Source organism: Bos javanicus, chromosome 17 (genome assembly GCF_032452875.1).
Source record: "Bos javanicus breed banteng chromosome 17, ARS-OSU_banteng_1.0, whole genome shotgun sequence".
Lineage (NCBI taxonomy): Eukaryota > Metazoa > Chordata > Mammalia > Artiodactyla > Bovidae > Bos > Bos javanicus.
Genome location: NC_083884.1, coordinates 66,667,889 through 66,687,897, shown reverse-complemented (window position 1 = coordinate 66,687,897; position 20,009 = coordinate 66,667,889). Strand labels below are relative to the sequence as shown.

General features: G+C 50.4%; 1 protein-coding gene across 2 annotated transcripts in view; it reads right to left on the bottom strand.

Moving 5' to 3' along the window:
• ASPHD2 (aspartate beta-hydroxylase domain containing 2) overlaps positions 1-20,009 on the bottom strand; it is a 32,538-nt gene that overhangs the window by 6,094 nt on the left and 6,435 nt on the right. The window contains exons 1-2 of one of the 2 annotated variants that reach the window (XM_061385211.1): positions 6,879-7,545; positions 1,700-2,798 (exon numbers count right to left, since the gene is read on the bottom strand). In XM_061385211.1, the coding sequence (XP_061241195.1) occupies positions 1,700-2,507 (808 nt within the window). In that variant the 5' untranslated portion in view covers positions 2,508-2,798; positions 6,879-7,545. Of the gene's footprint in view, positions 1-1,699; positions 2,799-6,878; positions 7,546-20,009 lie in introns of those variants that run through there. The other variant, XM_061385212.1, reaches the window with a different exon arrangement.

Here is a 20,009-nt window from a genome sequence, read left to right as displayed (position 1 = left end):
TCCAGGCAAGAGTACTGGAGTGGGGTACCATTGCCTTCTCTGTAGAGAGGAGAAAACAGAGGCGCAGCTTCGGAGCCTACCCAAGGCCGCTTGGCAAACGGGCTAAGCCAGCATCTGAGTCCAGGTGTGTGTGCTTCCGGAGTCTGCACGTTTGCTGCTGTCTCCTGGGGGCAGGACCGCGTTCCGTGGATTAGCTTTTCACACTGCCCCACAGACCGTTTGAGCATTAAGGTCCCCGCTGCCCTTATCGAACGTTGCTACGTGCCAGGCGCTGTGTCATGTGCCCATGGAAGATGTCACTCTGTCGAAACCTCTCAACATTCCTGTGAGTACCATCTGCTCATCCTACAGATGTGGAGGCTGAAGCCCAGAGAGATACAATTACTATGCAAAGTCCCACAGCCGGCCATGAAGCCAGGCCACTCCCTCCAGGGCCCCGATCGTGTCCTGCTTTTACTCTTGAAATACGCAAAACGATGTCAACTGCCTGAATCTAATTTTCTTTTGCTTTGAAGCAGTAAAGCCCTCTGTCCAATCCTCACAGACAGCACAGGAGGACAGAGGGGCCCAGGGGAGAGGGGCTCAGGCCCCCGGCAGACCCGAGGTCCAGTGCGGAGCCCAGTTCTGCCCCCCTGCTCCAGCCCATCCTGGGCTCCTCCACGTGCTTGTGCCCCCTCCGCGCCACAGCTGGGGCGGTCACCCCGCTAAGCCGGGCCTCGCCCGGGCTCTTCTGGTGTGGGGTACTAACCTGTGGCACTGTTGCCCTGGTAACCAACATGTTCTCTCGACTCACCAGGGAGGAGGCATTCTGGAGAACTAATATCCCTCTTCACCGAGTAGCATTTGAGCCTGCTTTAATCGAGTACTCACTCTCAAGAACACTCCCACTCCAGTGTTCTTGCCTAGGAAATCCCACGGACAGAGGAGCCTGGCGGGCTATAGTCCATGGAGTTGCAAAGAGTTGGACACGACTTAACAACTAAACAACAACACTCTCTAGCAGGCTCTGCTTGAACAAAGGCTTCACAACTCACACTACCAACACAGCTCTGTAAGAAATGGTCTTTTTTACCTCCACTTTCCAAATGGAGAAACTGAGGCCCAGAGAGGTGGACTGACTTGCCCAAAAGGAACCCAGCCAGCTCGTGGTGGAGCCAGGACCCAAACACAGGCAACCTGACTTCAGACCCTGTTCTCAAAACCACTGCTATACACACTACGCCTATTACCAACCTCCTTAGAGGCTGAACAAAATCAATGTAACACCAAGCATCACCTCCTCCTTGTGATTAGGAAGGCACTCTGGTTATCTTCCAGCCTCCTGGACGTCCTGACGAACCTCCAGAACCACCTCAAGAGCCTCTGGCTCTAGAGCTACTCTGTTCCATACAGCAGCCACCACAGATTTTAAATTTTGGATTAAAGTAAAAATCGAGCTCCTTAGTTGCACAGGCCACATATCAGGCCCTCGACAGTCACATGCAGTTGGCAGCTCCCGCCCCCGACAGGGCAGACAGGGCCTCTGATGGAGCACCTGTCACAGGATAGGTTAATGCTGACCACGCCTTTCTTTTTTGACTCAGTCTCTGCTGCCAACACTGTGTACACCTGACCCATCGATTTTTGATCAGAGTGCCAGGAAGCGCGTAGCTTTCATGGGGCCGGACTTAGGACCGGAGGCCCCGCCCCCGCCACCTACCTAAATGGCACCGGACGCGGATGTTGGTGGGGCCGTAGTGCTCCGTGATGACGGTGCCGGGGCTCAGCACGGAGAGGCACGCGTTCCCAAAAACATTGTTGCCAATACAGGTCCGAAGGCTTCCCAGCAAGCGGTACGTCCGTGGGCACTTCCTGCAGTTCCGGGGGACGCAGACCCCCTGGTTGACCAAGTAAAAGGTGACCCACTCCCCGCTGGGGGTGCTGTTCATCTTCCAGCCCTGCGGGAGGCTGCAGTTTGAGAAGGCTTTGTACAGGGTCTCGAACTCGCACAGGATGGTCTGGAAGTTGCGCTCCAGCAGCTCCACGTCGTGCTTCTGGGCCTCCCGCGAGAAGTAGGGCGCGGTGGGCAGGTCGGGCAGGAAGAAGACCTCGGGCTTCTGGATGGACGGCCGGCTACTGAGGTAGCGGCCCTGCTCGCGGATGCCCTTGTGGATGCGGCCCATGCCGGACCACGAGTAGCGCTTGGCGTACTCCTGCAGGTTGTGGTAGAGCTTCTGGTTGAGGCCCTCGCTGTGGCTGCAGCGCACGCACTCGGCCGACTGGCAGTACACGAAGCCGTTCTGCAGCCCCGCCGCGTCGGGGCCCTGCATCAGGGCGTTGACCGAGGCGTAGGCCCGGGGCTGCTCGCGGCCCACGTGGTAACAGTACCACACGAACAGGGCCAGCAGGCAGGCCACGCTGACCGCCGCCGTGGTGTCGCAGTCCCGCACCGACTGGATGCCGGCGGCGATGCAGTCCCTCAGGCCATCCAGCGACCAGCCCCAGGCCACCAGCCACTCGAGCGACATTTTGGGGGGAGCTGACGGGGGTCCGAAGCGAGGTCAGCCGAGGTCAGTCCTCGGGGGTCCCGAGGGCACCCACACCGTGCAGCCTAGCGCCGGGGGCGGGGGGCGGCCGGGGCCGGCGGGGGCATGGCGGCCGCGGGTCCTGGGCTGCTGCCGCGGGTGGCATGGACCGACCTCTGTGCCCACCGCTCCAGTCCCGGAGGGAGTCCCTGCAGGCGGCGGCGAAGGAATGGCTTGAGGTCGCCTTAGAACGTGGGGCGGGTCACCGTGCAATGATTTTTAGGCAATCCAAACCTGGGATTAAAAATAATAATAATAAACCGGCATCAATTTTTACACTCGGAAAATGCAAAAAGCCCCAGATGGTTTTATCAGATCCCTGTTGGAAGAGGACACACTTCTCCTTTTGTGCATTCTTCCCCCATTTCCCAAATCGCTGCTGGTGTCTAATCTGGGTCAAGTACTGTTGGATAATTGCAGCAGTCCCATCTGTTTTGTCATCCTCAGGAGGAGCTATGATCCCCACTTTACGGATGAGGAAACTGAGGCTCAGAGAGGTCCCATAACTCACCCCCAGCGAGGGCAGGGACACAAAGCCCATCTCACTTCAAAGCAGGATCTGCTGCCGCTCTCTTGTAAAGGAGGCATGTGATAAATGCTGCTTCTCCCTAAATCTCTGTAATGGAACTTGCCTGACCAGGGACTGAACCCTCACCCTCTGCAGTGGAAGCTGGGAATCTTAACCACTTGACCAGTAGGGAAGCCAACTCTCTTGTAGTTTTTATTAAAGAGAAATCTGGATTCAAAAGCATCTTACAAATGGCAAAGGCACTTAAAACCTCATGTTCTCCATTTTACTTTCTCTTTCAGAGCACTTCATCATTCTTGTTTATTTAATCTCTCTTCCCCTTCTGACACAGGCTGGGCTTAAATCAAGCTGGAAAAGCAAGTGGGCTCCCTGGGGTCAATCTGTGGCAGACACTGGGCATTTTCTGTCTACTCGCTTGGGAGGCTACCTACTGGCCTCACCATGGTATTATGAAGTGAAACGATGGACAGAATGAGGAGAGAGAAATAGAAACCCTTTCTGGACTCTGCCTCCAAACCAGACAGAAGCGTTTTACCACGTAGCTCACTTATGTTTCGGGCCAATGTCTAGCACACTTATTATCCTAATAATCTAAAAGATGATCAGAGCCCAGCTGTCTCATTGCCAGTTGACACATAAACACTATTGATACTATGTATAAAATAAACAGCTGATAGGAACATACTGTACAGCAGGAGAACCCTAACTAATGCAATGCGCTCTGGTCACCTAAATGGGAGGGGAATCCAAAAGAGAGGGGATCTATGTGTAAGTATGGCTGATTCATTTTCCTGTGCAGAAGAAGCTAACACAACACGTAAAGCAACTCTACTCCAATAAAACTAAAAACAAAAAAACCCAGAGATGTTTCCCAGTTGAAACTCTTTGCCCACCTTCTTTTTAATCAGATGAGAACAGCCAAGTCTATGTTCTACTACATGTGTAGTAACATTCCCTCATCTCGAGAATAATTCGGAAATTTTGTTTGGTACTACCCTCTCTCCGGAGAAGGCAATGGCACCCCACTCCAGTACTCTTGCCTGGAAAATCCCATGGATGGAGGAGCCTGGTGGGCTGCAGTCCATGGGGTCGCTAAGAGTCGGACACGACTGAGCGACTTCACTTTCACTTTTCACTTTCACTCATTGGAGAAGGAAATGGCAACCCACTCCAGTGTTCTTGCCTGGAGAATCCCAGGGACGGGGGAGCCTGGTGGGCTGCCGTCTATGGGGTCGCACAGAGTCGGACACGACTGAAGCTACTTAGCAGCAGCAGCAGCACCCTCTCTCCTCTCCCCCAGGAATAGAAGGCAACTAACAAAAACAGGAAAGCTGTTTAGTCCCCTTTCTCTGGGGACTAAATTTGGCCTAAACGTTCTTGCAACATAGCAGAAAGGTTAAGAACCCAAACTGGGCAGGTCACTCCTCTCTCTAACTCAGTTTGCGCATCTGTGTCGAGGGGAATGACGGGTTGAAAGTGCTTACGATCAGGTCATCATCTAACGACTTCTGTGACATGTGGACTCCCATCCCTATGAGCCAGCAAACCAAAGGTGGGCCGTCAGGGAAAGGTACCTCAGCAGTGAGAATTCCAGCAGCCAGAGGTAAACTCTTGTTGCTACACACCTCAAGAGACTTTTTCATTTGTCCCCAGACATGCAGAGCTATTAAAATGAAAGGGAACCCTTAGCTTCTCCTTAACTCCCTACTTTTTATCTTCCCAGCTTAGGTTGAATCACTTGACTATGATATTTAGTAAGTCAGAAACACACATGCTGAATATTCATGGACATTTTTTATGTTTCTAGGAAAAATACAAGAGTGGGGAGGTTAGAAGCTAAATTTTTGTCCTCACGCGTCCTCCATTTCCTCACAGATTCAGGAGAAAGGGAAAGGCTGGGTCCCTGAATGGAAAAAGCCCCTCCCCAACCCCGCCCGGGCCCTGGTCCTCGCTTGGCCCTCCCATCACTGGCAGCTGTTTCCTTTTAAATACCAAGGAAGGCAAATCGTGCAGAAAGGTGTTTTGCTTGCAAGCCTTCTCCCAAACAGAACCCCAGGATTCTTGAAATTCAGTGTGAAACTAACATCTGCGTGATAACAAGCACTTTTACTAAAAGGATTTCCCCCCTCACTGAGCTGAAGCCCTAATTGGAACTTTTACACCAAGTCTCTCAGGAGGAAAGGTTTTTCTTAAAGGTTCCAAGAGTGAGATGATGATCATTTAACAAACACCTGTTAAGTGTTAGTTCCCATCAGCCTTGCCTAGGGTTCAAATCAATCAAAATGAAGACCCCCGGGGACTGGGTGGATGACAGGGGCTTCTCTCTACTGGACACCTACACTGCTAACCCTCCCCACCCCACCCCCAGAAAGCCTCATTCTGTACAACGCCAGCCATGAATGCTCCCTGGGCTGAGCTCGAAGCAAAACACAGCAGAGGCTCCTGCTGCCCCAAACCCCAGTTTTGGACCCTGCTCACGAATTCACAAACAGTACCGAGAGCTCACGGAAGGACTCTTCACACCTGTCCCTTACTTTTAGCCAAACTATCCTGGCAGAACCTAAGCCCAGAAGTAGATTAACAAGCTCATGGCCGAAACGTGACACTTAAACCTTTACCTTTGCAGGAGATTGGCAGTTTATCAAGCACTGGTTTATTAACCATCTGACCCTCCTAGACCCCAGCCCTCCAGCTAGGAGGGCATGAATGTCACCAAGCTCCATCCCTGCCCTCCCCCCACCCACCCCCCAGCTCTTGCCTCAGTCATTTCCAGCTTTCTTTGCACATCTGTTCCACTGCTGTCCTCCTCAGGGAGGGGGACAGCTCATTGCTGGCTGTCCTTAGTTCAATAACTCCAGATCTTAAAAGTCACTCGGCTCTGGGGAATAGGGTCTGAATTTGTGGCCACTTTTGGGTGAACAAGTCCCATCGAACACAACTTCGGGTACAATGAATATCTAGGAGAGAGACTCAGCTCTAACCTGGTTAGTCCAGTTACATCACCAGTTCAAGAGGCAGCCCAGTGCTAAAGAGCTTCTGCTTACTCTCAGGGTATGGTCAGGCCACCCTAGAAGACCTCCAAGAAGCACGGCAAGAAGCGTGATGCATGCAACCAGGAGCCTGCCCAGGGCCAGCCCTCTGCTGCGGAGAACCCAAGACCTCTCCTCTTCACCTTCTGGGCCAGCTTTTTCAGTACCCACCCACTCAGGAGACTGGGGGGAAAGGGGAGGACACAGGATAGGTTAAGACAGATGGTGACCACCAGGAGGGCAGGGGAGGGACAGGATGAGGAATGGGACGATGAGGAGAGTATTGACAGGAAAAGTGCGTGATTAGGGAAGACGGCTTAAGGTGATACCTCATGGGACAGGTGAGGGAGGGTCACCACGGGAAACGGGGGAAGTGGGTGATGCACAGGGGTCGGGGGAGGAGAGCAAGCCCAGGAAAAGGACCAAGGAGGATGGTCACCGAGGAGGGTGATGCGGGTCGGGGGTGTGAACACGGCGGACAGGGTCGCCAGGGGCCACAGGGAGGAAGAGGTGGATGCCCGGGCCGCGAACACTGCCGAAGCGGCGGCGCTCAAGCACGTAGCGAGCGCTGGGCGGCGGGGGGCCCCTCCGCGGGGCCAGGATGCGGGGCGCTGAACATCTTCGGAAGCCGCACCGCCGGGCGTGGGGACCGTGGGCCTGCAGCCGCCCGGCCCCCGCCGCCTCCTCCCCGTCTCGCAGGGATCGGCCCAGCCGCGCCGCCCTCCAGCCCCGCAGCCCTGGGAGACCCCCGCTTACCTGTGCCCGGGCGCGCGGGGCGGAGGGGGCGGCCGCTGGGGCCGGGGCGACGCCGCCGCCCGAGGGCGCGGACGCCTGGACGCCCCCTGCCCGCGCCGCGGAGCCGCCGGAGCTGGAGCCGGAGCCGGAGCCGAGCGGGTCCCCTCGCCGGTGCCGACGCCGCGCTGCGCTCCGCGGGGACCACAACTCCCACAATGCCGCGCGCAGCCGGGCGGCTCGGGGAAGGGGCGCGGGCGGGGCGGGCGCGAGGCGGCCTGCGGGGCGGGGCCGAGACCCCCGGCGCCCGGCTGCGCCCCCCACGGGCGTGGGGTCACCAGGGGCCCCGACCGCGAAGCCCGCCTCGCGTGGCTTTGGCGGGCGCGGCCACGGCCCGGAGCGGGGAGACGCACTGCCCACCCGGCCCCAGGGCGCGCGCAGGCGGGGCGACCGGGCGTTAATTCCCCGCTGCCGGTTCTCCCTGGGTGCCCCTGTCCGTTCTCCCTCCCTGGTCCCTTTCTCTCTGCTCTCTGGTACTCTCCCTCCTACATTTGCCCCTCTGCTCTCTCCCACCTTCCCTCCCTCACTTCCTCATGCCCCTGACGTGACACCCTTCTTTCCTTGACGTATTGATTCATCATACACTTATAAGGCCTCTTAGGCCCTTGGAATGAAACCGCAAATCAGACAAGATCCTTAGTTATCACGGAAAGTGCATTTGTTCTATCATTACCGGGCAACCTCTTTGGAGAATGGCAACCCACTCCAGTATTCTTGCCTGGAGAATTCCATGGACAGAGGAGCCTGGCGGGCTACAGTCCACGGGGTCGCAAGAGTCTGGACACGACTTAGAGACTAAACCACCACCACCACCACCACCCTCTATGGGGCTGACCCCTGCTGCTGTCCAGGGAGCTCCGACAGGGCCCCTGCCTACAGGGAGTCACCATCTAGCCAGGGTAAGGGGATGCCCAAGTGATCACAGGGGAAGTGAAAGTCACTCAGTCGTGTCTGATTCTTTGTGACCCCATGGACTATACAGTCCACGGAATTCTCCAGGTCAGAATACTGGAGTGGGTAGCAGTTCCCTTCTCCAGGGGATCTTCCCAACCCAGGGATCGAACCCCCGTCTCCCACATTGCAGGTGAATTCTTTACCAGCTGAGCCACCGGGGAAGCCCCAAGTAATCACAGGTACAAACCCACAATCACCTACCAGGCTGAATGGTACCAGGACAAAGGACAGGACAGGAGGAGGATGCTTAACAGCAGGGCGGAATGCGGGGGTGGAGGCCCCAGGGACGCCTCTCTGAGCAAGGGGGTGTTTGACGGAAGACCTGTGCAAGACAAATAAGCCTACAGGGGCCACAGGTCGGGTCATTTGACAGGCACCAGGGAAACTGTGCACAGGTAGGTTGTGGGAACACCAAATGGGACTGCCAGCCCACAGGCCATCCGTTCTGTCCCAGAACGCACCTCTCACCTCACCACCGCCCCAGAATCCACCTCTCCCTGTCCCAGAATCCACCTCTCCTTGCCCCAGAATCCACCTTGGTCATTCCTAGAACCCACCTCTACTGATTTCCAGAATCTTCACCTCTTTCATGTCCCAGAATCCATCTCACCCTTGTCCAGGAACCTACCTCTACTGTGTCCCAGAATCCACTTGTCTCTCTCAAAAACCACCTCTAACCATCTCTATTAGAGCCCCAAATCCACATCTCTTGTGCCCCAGAATTTACCTTTGCCATATCTTAAAATCCACTTCATCCCTGTCACCTCCCCACTTTTCTTAAGTCCATAGGAGGAAGAACTTTTTTTTTTCACCTCTTTTATTCTACTAAAATAAACCAAGATGCATACATTGGGAAACTGTAAAATGCATCCAGATTTGCTCCAAGTGTGGGTAATCGACACGGGTATCAGATTTAGAAACATTAAACATGTTGTATCTTTTCACTGCCAGACTCGCAATGGTTGAGCCTGGGTAGGGTGGAGAAGAAGATAGGAGGGTATTTGGTGCCTCTCACATTCAGAAAGTTGCTCAAATTTAGACTTCTCCAAAGACACATATATTCAGTCACTGCATCACCCTGACAAGGGTGAAAAAGAAAACTATTTCTTCATAGTTGTAAATGTGTGTTCCATTGCTGGACCACACCATCTGTAGTACATTATGAATTAATATGGTCTATAAATCTCATAATTATCTTTGACCAGTGCAATTATATAGCTCTGTATTTGTTAAGAGTATTTATTTGTTCAGTGGCGACATTACCATACACACATTCTGCTAACCCTGCTTGCCATTCTTTCCTCTGGGAGATCCTGGAAGGTGAATTCCCCCACGGAAAAGGGTATCAGGCCTTCCAAAGGGGGCTTTTGGGTGAAAGCTCCAGAGGAATTGTCACTGCACTAATGGAGGAGTTGAGATGAAGGCCAAGTGCACGTAAATTGCCTGTCTTCAGCCTGGCTGTCACCAGCACCCCTCCTCCTCTCCCTGTCGTCTCCAGGGCAGTCATTCCCGACCCACTCTCAGGCTGCATACCCTATCATTATGCCATCTCGTGCACTTGTGGGGTCCACCCAGCTCCCTCCTCCTATAGATGGAGTCACTAGGGGTCCAGACAGAAAACATGCCTTGCTCAATCAAGGTCACAGCAAGTCAGTAGGGGGATATGTAGACCCTCAACAAATACTTGATTGGTGCATGAAACAAACGGGTATAGTCACTTTATAGAGCAATTTGGTAGCATTTGCTGCAACAAATATGTATACCCTAAGAACCAGTAATTTCACCGCTCTATATGTACCCTAGAAAAATCCTAAAGGAACAGTTATATTTTCAGGTTATATAACACTGTGTAGCTATTGAAAAGAGCTACATGTATGTATGAAAATATAAAGCTCCTGAAAAAATGATAAAGCCAAAATAAGAATTAAATAAGCAGTATAATTTCATTGACATAATACACACAAATACAACACAAAACCTCATGGTGTCTGTGGACACATACACATATTTATGTAAAGCGAGGACAGAAGCACTGGAAGAAAACCCTAGTATCTTCTCCTTTTTAAAACCTGAAATAACAGGACTTCCCTGGTGGTCCAGTGGTTAAGAATCTGCCTGCCAAAGCAGGGGACATAGGTCTGATCCTGGTCCAGGAAGATCCCACAAGCTGCAGGGCAGCTCAGGCCTGTGTGCCGCCAGTACTGAACCAACGCTCCAGAGTCCAAGGGCCACAAAAGAAGCCACCGTAACGAGAAGTCCCTGGAACCAGAGAGTAGCTCCCGGTTCCTGCAACTAGAGAAAGCCCGCATACAGCAACAAAGGCCCCTTTTTTCCCAGGCAAATGCTATGCATTTGCAAATATACACAAGTATTTTAACTTTTAAAAAAGAAAAGACACAGAGGTTCACTCTCATCACTCCTACCCAACACTGTACTGGGCCTTCTCACCAGTGCAATAAGGCAAGAAAAAGAAATAGGAGGTATTGGGGGGGAAAAATTATTCATAGTAGCAACAAAACTGTAAAGAACTCAGGAATGAATTTAACTAGATTGGGGAAGATAAAAAAGTGAAATAAAAGTATTGAAGGGCACAGAATAAATCATGAATAATGACAACGTATGCACAAATTCATGGATACCAAAGAGATGACACCATAAAACTGTCAGCTTCCCCGAATGATCTATACAATTTAAATCAGTTTTTATGACAGTCCCCCTATTTTTTTGTGCAACAAGATAAACTGATCTTAAAAAGTTTATAGAGGAAAAAAAAGCAAAGGGCCAAGAAAGCTGAAGACAAAATGAAATTACCTAATAAAAGATAAGCCAGGGATACGAGCAGGCAAGTCACACAAGAGGAAACACAAGCAGCCAATAACCAACTGGGAAGGTCGAGCATGCCCTCTGCTCATGAGGGAAAGACAAATTAAAACCACAATGAGACACTGCTCTGCTTTCATCATGCTGGTCAAAAAAAAGGCCAGCTGGTGCCAAGTACTGGTGAGGCTGTACAGCAACGGTGCTCTTGTATACTGCCGGTGGAGCGCACATTTGCACGCCCACTTGGCCCTCTGTCGGAAACTCTGAAGGTGTGCACAGCCCCCAGGGCTGGCATGCTCCTGCCACGCTCCTTCCTGGTATATATACGCTCCAGGGCACTGATTTTGAAACGGAGGTTTCCACTGGTGGTTGCGGAATTTATACAGTGAGTCATGACCGCAGTTTAAATGATAAAATAGCTAAGACAGTTGTCTTTTGTTTTTTAGCTAAGACAGTGTTTTTTTTTTGGAAAGCGTCCTAAGAGTACTGTGTATCTGTGTACATGTGAGTGTTGCACTGGGTCTCAGCATAACATGAATTTCGGATAGCTGGTGGCAGTCAGGTCAGCTTGAAAGCCTACCCACTAGAGAAGTGTTCAGGGTGGGACGTGTACAGGAATGTACACTGCAACATTTTGTGAAAAACTGGAGGTGGCAAGCATTCACGGGAGGAAAGTGCACACAGAAATTCATACAAACAAATATGATGCAGCAGTTAAAGTGCTCGAGACAGAGCTCAATGTTTCACCATGGATAAATCTCCAAAATATAAAGTTGAGCTGGAAAAGGAAATTGTAGATAGTATGCATAGGATGATAGAGATGCTAAGTGTGAACTCATGCAAAGAAGGCTGTTTAGGAAACATACATATATTTTATATGTTATATATGCATGCATAGATACACATTAGTGTTCACAGAAAATATATATATTAATATATGTATTAATAGTAAAAATCTTGCATGGGGACAATTAATGCAAATTGAGGGGGAGTTACTTCTGAGGAGGGAGTACAGAGGAGGAGAGGAGAGGAGAGGGACTGGGGGAGAGGGTAAATGGTGAGAAGGGCTTCAACAGCATTTTTAATGTTATTCCTTTATAAAAACCAAGGCCTTCCCAGGTGGTGCTAGTGGTAAAGAACCTACCTGCCAACGCAAGGGACATGAGAGGGTTCAATCCCTGGGTCGGGAAGATCCCCTGGAGGAGGGCATGGCAACCCACTCCAGTATTCTTGCCTGGAGACTGATGCTGAAGCTGAAGGCCAACTCATTGGAAAAGATCCTGATGCTGGGAAAGACTGAATGCAGGAGGAGAAGGGCGCAACAGAGGATGAGATGTTTGGATAGCATCACCAACTCAAGGGACATGAGTTTGAGCAAACAACAGGAGAGAGTGAAGGACAGGGATCGCAAAGAGTCTAATATGACTTAGCGACTGAACACCACAAAAACCAAAGCAACAAAGCAAAATGTTAAATTTTCTAAAAGTGAGGGGTGGGTCCATAAATGTCCTGTCATTCCCTATGAATGTTTAAACTGTTGTACAATTATAAATTATAAGGAGGCAATCTGATTAGGTGAAACAAACTTTGCTTTTAAATGTTTGGGTTGCAAGTTTCCAAAATTACCTGAGCTACTGGGAGATTTTCCAGAACAGCTATTTCAACTGTTTCAGCTTGGAGGTTCCTAGTAACCCAGTAAGGGCCAGAAGAGGGGCCGAAGGGAGTGGGTGACAGGCACGTGCCCAGGGTGTCTTAGTTACTTGCCTCTGAGCAGCTGGCTTTTCATTAGCTTCCATTTTTGGGCACCAAAAGATCCTAAGACTAAAATAAGTTTGTAAACCATTGCCCTGCTGCTGCTGCTGCTGCTGCTAAGTCGCTTCAGTCATGTCCGACTCCGTGGGACCCCATAGACGGCAGCCCACCAGGCTCCCCCGTCCCTGGGATTCTCCAGGCAAGAACACTGGAGTGGGTTGCCATTTCCTTCTCCAATGCATGAAAGTGAAAAGTGAAAGGGAAGTCACTCAGTCGTGTCCGACTCTTCGTGACCCCAAGGGGTGCAGCCTACCAGGCTCCTCCGTCCATGGGATTTTCCAGGCGAGAGTACTGGAGTGGGATGCCATCGCCTTCTCCGCTACCCCAAATAAAAGGTAGGAAGTACTGGGAGCAGGGTTGGGAGGAAAGATTGGGAGTTCGAGGTTAGCAGATGAAAACTCGTACACGCAGGATGGATGAAGAGAAAGGCCCTACTGTGTAACACAAGGAACTAGATTCAATAAATATCCTGTGATAAGCCATAATGGAAAAGCATAGGAAAAAAGAATATATATGTAAAACAATCATTCTGCTGTAGAGCAGAAATTCACACAACATTGTAAATCAACTGTACTTCAGTGAAAAAAACAAAGCTACAAGGCTTTGCTGTGGACACTATCAGGATAAGCCTGAGGCAGAAATCTTATAGGGAATGCATTTGCATCTCCCCAAACAGCTTGATCACACTGGATGATACACTCTGGTTGGGGAGCATATACGGAGGAGTAACTCTTATCTGCCCAGAAAGCAAAGCCACACTTCCGTTTCATCAAATGCCTAATGGGCTTCAAGAACACATCTAAATCACCTTGAGCAGATCCAATAAAGTGCTGCTAACATCTCCTTTGTGTCTGAACAGACGGTGAACTTCCTGCTTACAATGCAAAGAGGGAGAAGCAGATGTGAGCCTGCTGCTCGTGAAGCCCAGGAGAGCTTGCCGTAGACACTGGACTTCCAGTGAATTCATCAGAATTTCTTCACAAAGCCAACACCTGTTTCCGCCACTGTCTTCCACTGGGTCACCCCGTCCTTGAGCTAGCTCACTGCCTTCATCTGGACCACTCCAGTCATTCCCCCATCTCCAGAGGCTTTGAAGGGTAGGCATGAGAACCTACCAGTCTCTGTGATGGAAAGACAGACATAAGAAGCATGACCGGGTTCATAAACTCTTTAAGAGAACCAGCCACTCTACCCAACCTGGAACAGACTTCAACCTCTAAATGGACTTCAATGGGTTTTGCTCCCTTTCCCACCTTTAAGAGCCCTTCTTGGTGGTCATCAACTGTGATCAACATAGGCTTCCATTTCTGCACCCAGTGGGGGTTGATATTAAAATTATTTAACAACCAGCACACCATGGCAGCAACCATCAGAATGGATACAGACTATCAAAACAATAGGCACAGCCAGACCAATGCCTACAGACCTGCAGCAGCCTCAGACCAAGTGGTAGAGAAATCTTATCTTTGTGGAATTTCATCCAGGCTGCCTCTGAGCTCAGCAGCAGACACATCTTAAAGCTCCCAGCTAGAATGGAGAAGCAGCTTCTTGTTCGGAGCCCACTTTTCTACATTCCCAACAGTAGGAAGCCGTACTGCCCATCAGCTACTTCCAAGCTCTGAGAAGTCACCTGAGAAGACTATTCAGCACAGAATTATTGAACATACACTCTGCTGTGTCCACTGAACACTCAGCAGTGATCGAGTACTGGTGGCTTCTGGGTTAAATCCAGCACAAAGGTACGTTCAGTGTGGCCTGCATGGGGCTTTTAAAAATTGTCAATCTGAAGACAGAAGACCTAAATAGACACTTCTCCAAAGAAGACATACAGATGGCCAACGGGCCCGTGAAAAGATGCTCAGTATTGCTCGTAATTAGAGAAATCAAAACTACAATGAGGTATCATGTCACACTGGTCAGAATGACCATCATCAAAAAGTCTTGTCAAGAATAAATGCTGGAGAGGGCACAGAGAAAACGGAAGCCCTCCCACATCGCTAGTGGGAATGTAAATTGGTGCAGCCACTGTGGAGAACAGTGTGAAGGCTCCTTAAAAAATTGAACTCAGAGCTATCCCATGATCCGGCAGTTTCTCTCCTGGGCACATATCCTGACAAAACTCTAATTCGAAAAGGAACATGCACCCCAGTGTTCACAGCCGCACTATTCACAACAGCTAAGACAGAGAAGCAGCGTAAATGTCCATCAACAGATGAATGGATAAAGAAGATGTGCTACATACACACTCACACAATGGAATGTTAATCAGCCACAAAATGAATGGAATAATGTCAACTGCAGCTACATGGATGGACCCAGACATTATCATCCTAAGTCAGTAAGACAGAGGAAGACAAATAACCGTACAACGGAATCTAAAACATGATACAACGTGGAATCTAAAATATGATACAAATGAACTTATTTACCAGACTCACAGACATAGAAAGCAAACTGAAGAGTTCCCAAAGGGGAAGGATAAACTAGGAGTTTGAGAGGAACAGATACACACTACCGCCCATAAAACAGATAAACAAGACCTACTTTATAACACAGGGAGCTATACTCAATATCCTGTAATAACCCATAATGGAGAAGAATCTGAAAAAGTGTGTGTGTGTGTGTATAAATCGCTTTGTTGTACACCACAAACAGAACATTGTAAACAACTACACTTCAATTTAAAAAATTGTCAACTTTAAAAAATTAGGAGACACCACGTGCAAACCTGGACTTCCAGCTTATTTTGAAAAAAACCGGCGATTTCTGGACACATGGGGCCAGATTTCAGCAAAACAGCAAACAGGCTGGTAGGAGGCTTGCTGCAGGCACCCCCCAGTGTCGCCGCTCCCAGGACCAAGGAGGACAGTCACTTGCTCCCATCACTGTCTCTGCACTGTGTGTGTTTTTATACTAAGAACTAGTCCCTGCTTTCATGTCTCTGTCAAAAGTGGAAAAACAAAAGCCAGACCGAGAGAGCTGAATGATTTTTATTAGCCTTGGCCTCCTTCCTTGTTTATGTTACCTGACATGTTCCGTAGCCCGGAACACAGCGATGCAAAAAAAAAAAAAAAAAAAACCTTTAAAAAATGAATTTCTGCCTCTGAGAACTTGCAGGAGTGAGGATTAAACTTGACAAGCTTTGGAGCCGGCAGAGAGGAGGAAGGAACAGTGAGTGCAAAAGGCTTACAAGTGTGAACAATCTGGGCATGTTTACAAGTGGACACAGGGTGGGACGAATTGGGAAATTCAGATTGACATGTGTAAAGTAGATAGCTGGTGGGAACTTGCTATAAAGTTCAGGAAGCTCAGCTGGGTGCTCTGTGATGACCTAGATATGTGGGGGGTGGGGGTGGCAGGGAGGAGCAGGAGGGAGGGGATGTTTTATGCATATGGCTGACTTCACTTCACCGTACAGCAGAAATTAACACAACATGGTAAAGCGATGACACTCAAAGAAAGAAAGAAATGGCAGGAAGCCCACGTGGCTGGGGGAAGGGAGGGAGAGTGTGGAAGGAGAGGGGTTTGGAGAGAGAGCAGGCTCAAATCTTTTAAGCCCTGGGAAGGAGCTTGGGTTTTATTCTAAGTGGCCTGACCTGGGTTCTGCTCAACACCACGCAGGTTCTTGAATGAGTCTTGGTTACTGGTCCTTGTAGATCAGGGTAAGTCAGGGTGGTGCCAACAGCAGGGGAAGAGGAGAGGTGGGTCAAAAGATACCCAGTGCACCCTCCAGGAAAAGGAAACCACATCCCAGCGTAGATGAGGAGCTAGGCTCAGGCTCAGGGTCTGCCGACAAGGGCTATCTATGGCCAGACGTCTCCAACTTCAGGGCAGAAACGCCTCCTGGTTCCAGGAAGCCCAGGGATGCAAGCAATAAAAAAAATTTCAGGATCTGGTTTGGAAGATAAGCTACTTGGATGCGGACTCAGAACTGCCGAGAGGCACATTCGATTGGTCGGGAGTCCCTCGAGAGATGGCCCTGATCTGATCTTACTGGAATCTGCAACTCCTGTAAAATGCTGCCCGGGGCATGACTCACAGAGGTGATGTCCAAACCGCTGCCTCCATCCCGGCCCCCCAGGCTCCTCCCTCTTTCTGCAGCTGCAACCCGAGAGGCCTCTGCTCCCTCCAGGGAGGGGCCCTGGGACCTGGCGTCAGCTTCCTTGCTTGGCCAGCTGCCTCTGCACACTGCAGGTCACCCGGATGTCCTGGATTTCAGGGCAGAGCAGCTTGTTGGGAGAGTCCAGACAGCAGAAGTCTCGTCTCAGGTCAGGTTCCTAGAGGGAGCAGGTGAGCGTGTAGAGACACAGCTGGAAACCACCTGGGTCACTGTTACAGGCTCCTGCTCAGTAAATAAGCCTAAGGTGGCTCCTCAGACCTAAGTCATCTTTGCATTTCTTATTAACGAGTTTGGTTTTCATGCATCTGGGAATTTGCAACAGCCCGAACCAGATGCATGGGGGTTTAGTTGAGGGTTTTTTTTTTTGCAAGCTTCTATTTTGCTGTCTTTTGCTCTACATTTCCCCCTTGCTTCTACCTGTCTGAGGTAGTCATTTAACAGCCCTACCAGATTCTATCTAGCTGATTCCATGGTGGTGTGGGAGGGTGGCTGGGTCACGACATGTCATCAACTCAACCTACTGGTCGACACATACGCCCTCCCTAGAACTGCAGGGCTGTGTATTCCAAGTTCCTTGGAGTCTTCAGATGGCAAAGTTGTCATGGTTTTTCTTAACCTGAGATGCACTGTTGGGAATTTTTTTTTTTTTTTTTTCCTTTACAAACTCACTGCACTTGGTGGGAAAAGCAAGGAGCTTTAGACTCAGATCCAGGTTTGAACGCCCAACTCCATCCATCACTGGCTGTGTGGCCTTAGACAGGGGTTACCCGAACTCCCTGAGCCTCAGATGTCCACCTGACAGGCTAACTACCAACCTCATGGTATGGCTAAGGACTCAGTGGGGTGACATGAATCCCTTATACGGTCAGCTTTAGGGGAGATCCAAAATATCAGCGTCCTCCTGCCCCCAGCCTTCTTATTCCCACATTTCAACCCTTTTCATCCAGGCTGCTGCCCTCAGGATCTCGCTTAACCACAAGAGGAGTTGCTGTGATCACACAGTTCATTGCCCTTCACAGACTCCAGTACTCCTCAAGAGCTTCAGCCAGCATGGAGCCCTTGCCAGCCTTCTAAAGGCTGTGTCCTACAGAGTGTGATGCTTGGAGCACCGTGTTGATTTGAGAAATTGGAAATTCAGAGCGATGGATTGGAAGTACAGGGGGTAGGGGGGACATGGAAGAGACTTGGGGGATCAGAAAGGGCTGTGAAAAACCATGGGACCTGCTGAGAATAGCAGTGAACAACCCTGATGAGGCTGGGCAGCGGGTGCTGGAGAGATCTACCTGGCATACAAGAAGGACGCCTTCATACCGGCCAATGAATGAACTTGAGGGATGAAGAAGAACTTGGGGAATGGGCAAACCAGCCAGCAGCCTCAGGGCAGTTAGAAGGATTGGGTTTTTGCTCAAAGAGGACCTCCTTGGCCTGGGACATACAACAGCCCTTGAGTTGATGCCCTGCCTAGCTTCCCCGCAGTGCTTACCACCATATTGCATATTCACTGTCTATTTATTGGTTTGGCTCCTCCACTAGGATACAAGCTCCAGAAGGGCAGGGACACTTGGTCTCTCTTGTCCTCTCCTGCATCTCCAGCTCCTAGAACGGAGCTTGGCACACTGCAGAGACTTGGTACTTACATGTGAATATGTATGTGACTGAATACATGAGAGCCATCAAGGAGATGGGTGGGGATGGGAGGACCCTGGAGATAGATTTGCCATGGTTCCCAAACTTAGGATGTCTCAGGATCACTGGGGCTGGGTTCAAATGGGGATTGTTTGGCCCTGTGCCTGATCAGCTCAGTCTGGGGGGTCTGCATTCACCAGCTCTTCAGACTGTTCTGAGGACCTCAGATGTTTTGAGGGCCCCACTGAGAAAGCCTGGACTTGCCTTAGAAGCTGCTGGATTTCCTCCCATCTCTCCCCCTCCTGGAACAATCTTCCCTGAACTCATCTCAGAATCACTTTGTGCTATCCAGGCTCTCGCCTTAAACAGCTCTTCTATATACAAATCTTGATCCATCACCTTGGGGAAGCCCACCCAGAGTATCTTGAAGCAGCAGCAGCAAGAGCTTTCTCCAGATGGTTCCATTCCCAAATGATGCTCCTGGGCTCCCCAAACACTCCTTCCTATGAATTCTACTTGCCGGCACACTATGAAAATTAGTTATTTTCACCTTTAGCTGTTTGCTATTCAGTACTTCATGGCTTCTGGGATCTTATTTCTCAGTGAATTTCTGTGTCTGATCTGCCCATGGTAGAGAGCACGCTTGGAGGACAGGCTTCCGTCTTTCCCTGACTGCCAGCTGTCTGAGAGGATGCTCCGTGAATGCTCTTACCTCAGTGGCCAATTAGCAGCCACGGCCAGGCAGTGCCCAAGCGCCTGGGACGTGAAAATGATGATAAGGGCGATAACAAGAGCAGCTTCTTAGCTGTGCAGCCTCTGAGCACCTTCCTTTCCAGAGGACCTGCGACTTGGTAGAAGAGGAATTTTCCAATTGTTATGTAACTTTCACTGTTTCTTCCCTACTCTTTGGCTTTCTTTCCTGCCCTGATAACGTGATCTGTCCCTAAAGGAATTTAATCATTTAGCCTTAAGAAAAATATGCCCACAGTGTGAATCTTTCGGTGGATGCAGAGAGCTGGAACTTTGCAGGCAGAACAAACGGGGCGCTAATACCTTCACCTCTGCTGACTCACCTTCCACTGACAGCAGAAATCGGCAGGACAGATGGCTCTGGCCCTCTGCATTTGTGGAAATGTTATTTTACTTCTGTGCCCATTGCTCATGATAAAAGCAACAGCAAAAATAATGAAAGGGCCACCATGCCTGGCCGTCAGTTGTTGCTGGTGGGGGTGATGTATGTATGTATGTATACATGCATGCATGTGTGTGTGTGTGTGTGTGTTGCACCAAATAGTCTGATCTTTCATGAACATGCTTCCGACACTCCTTCAGTTTTTCCTCCCAACCCCAAACCAAAGACCCCTCCTGGCTCCTATCTCCATCGCTGGCCCCCACCGCCCCCCCCGCCCCCAGCACCCTTGTTTTGAATATTAGAAGCCAACTCTGATTTCCTTCCACTCCCAAGTGCTTGCTGCAGCCGGTGGACACGGCCCCCACCATCTCTCCCACCAGCATCCCACTTCCCCATTCTCTTGGTTACTGTGGCAATTCCCAGCTTCACCATTCCCCAGTCAGTATCCCCCCATCCATTCACCTCGTATATCACTGACAATTTCGGCTTTCTAAAGCAACTTCTGAGCTTCCCTGATAGCTCAGCTGGTAAAGAATCCACCTGCAATGCAGGAGACTCCGGTGCAATTCCTGGGTTGGGAGGATCCACTGGAGAAGAGATAGGCTACCCACTCCAGTTATTCTTGGGCTTC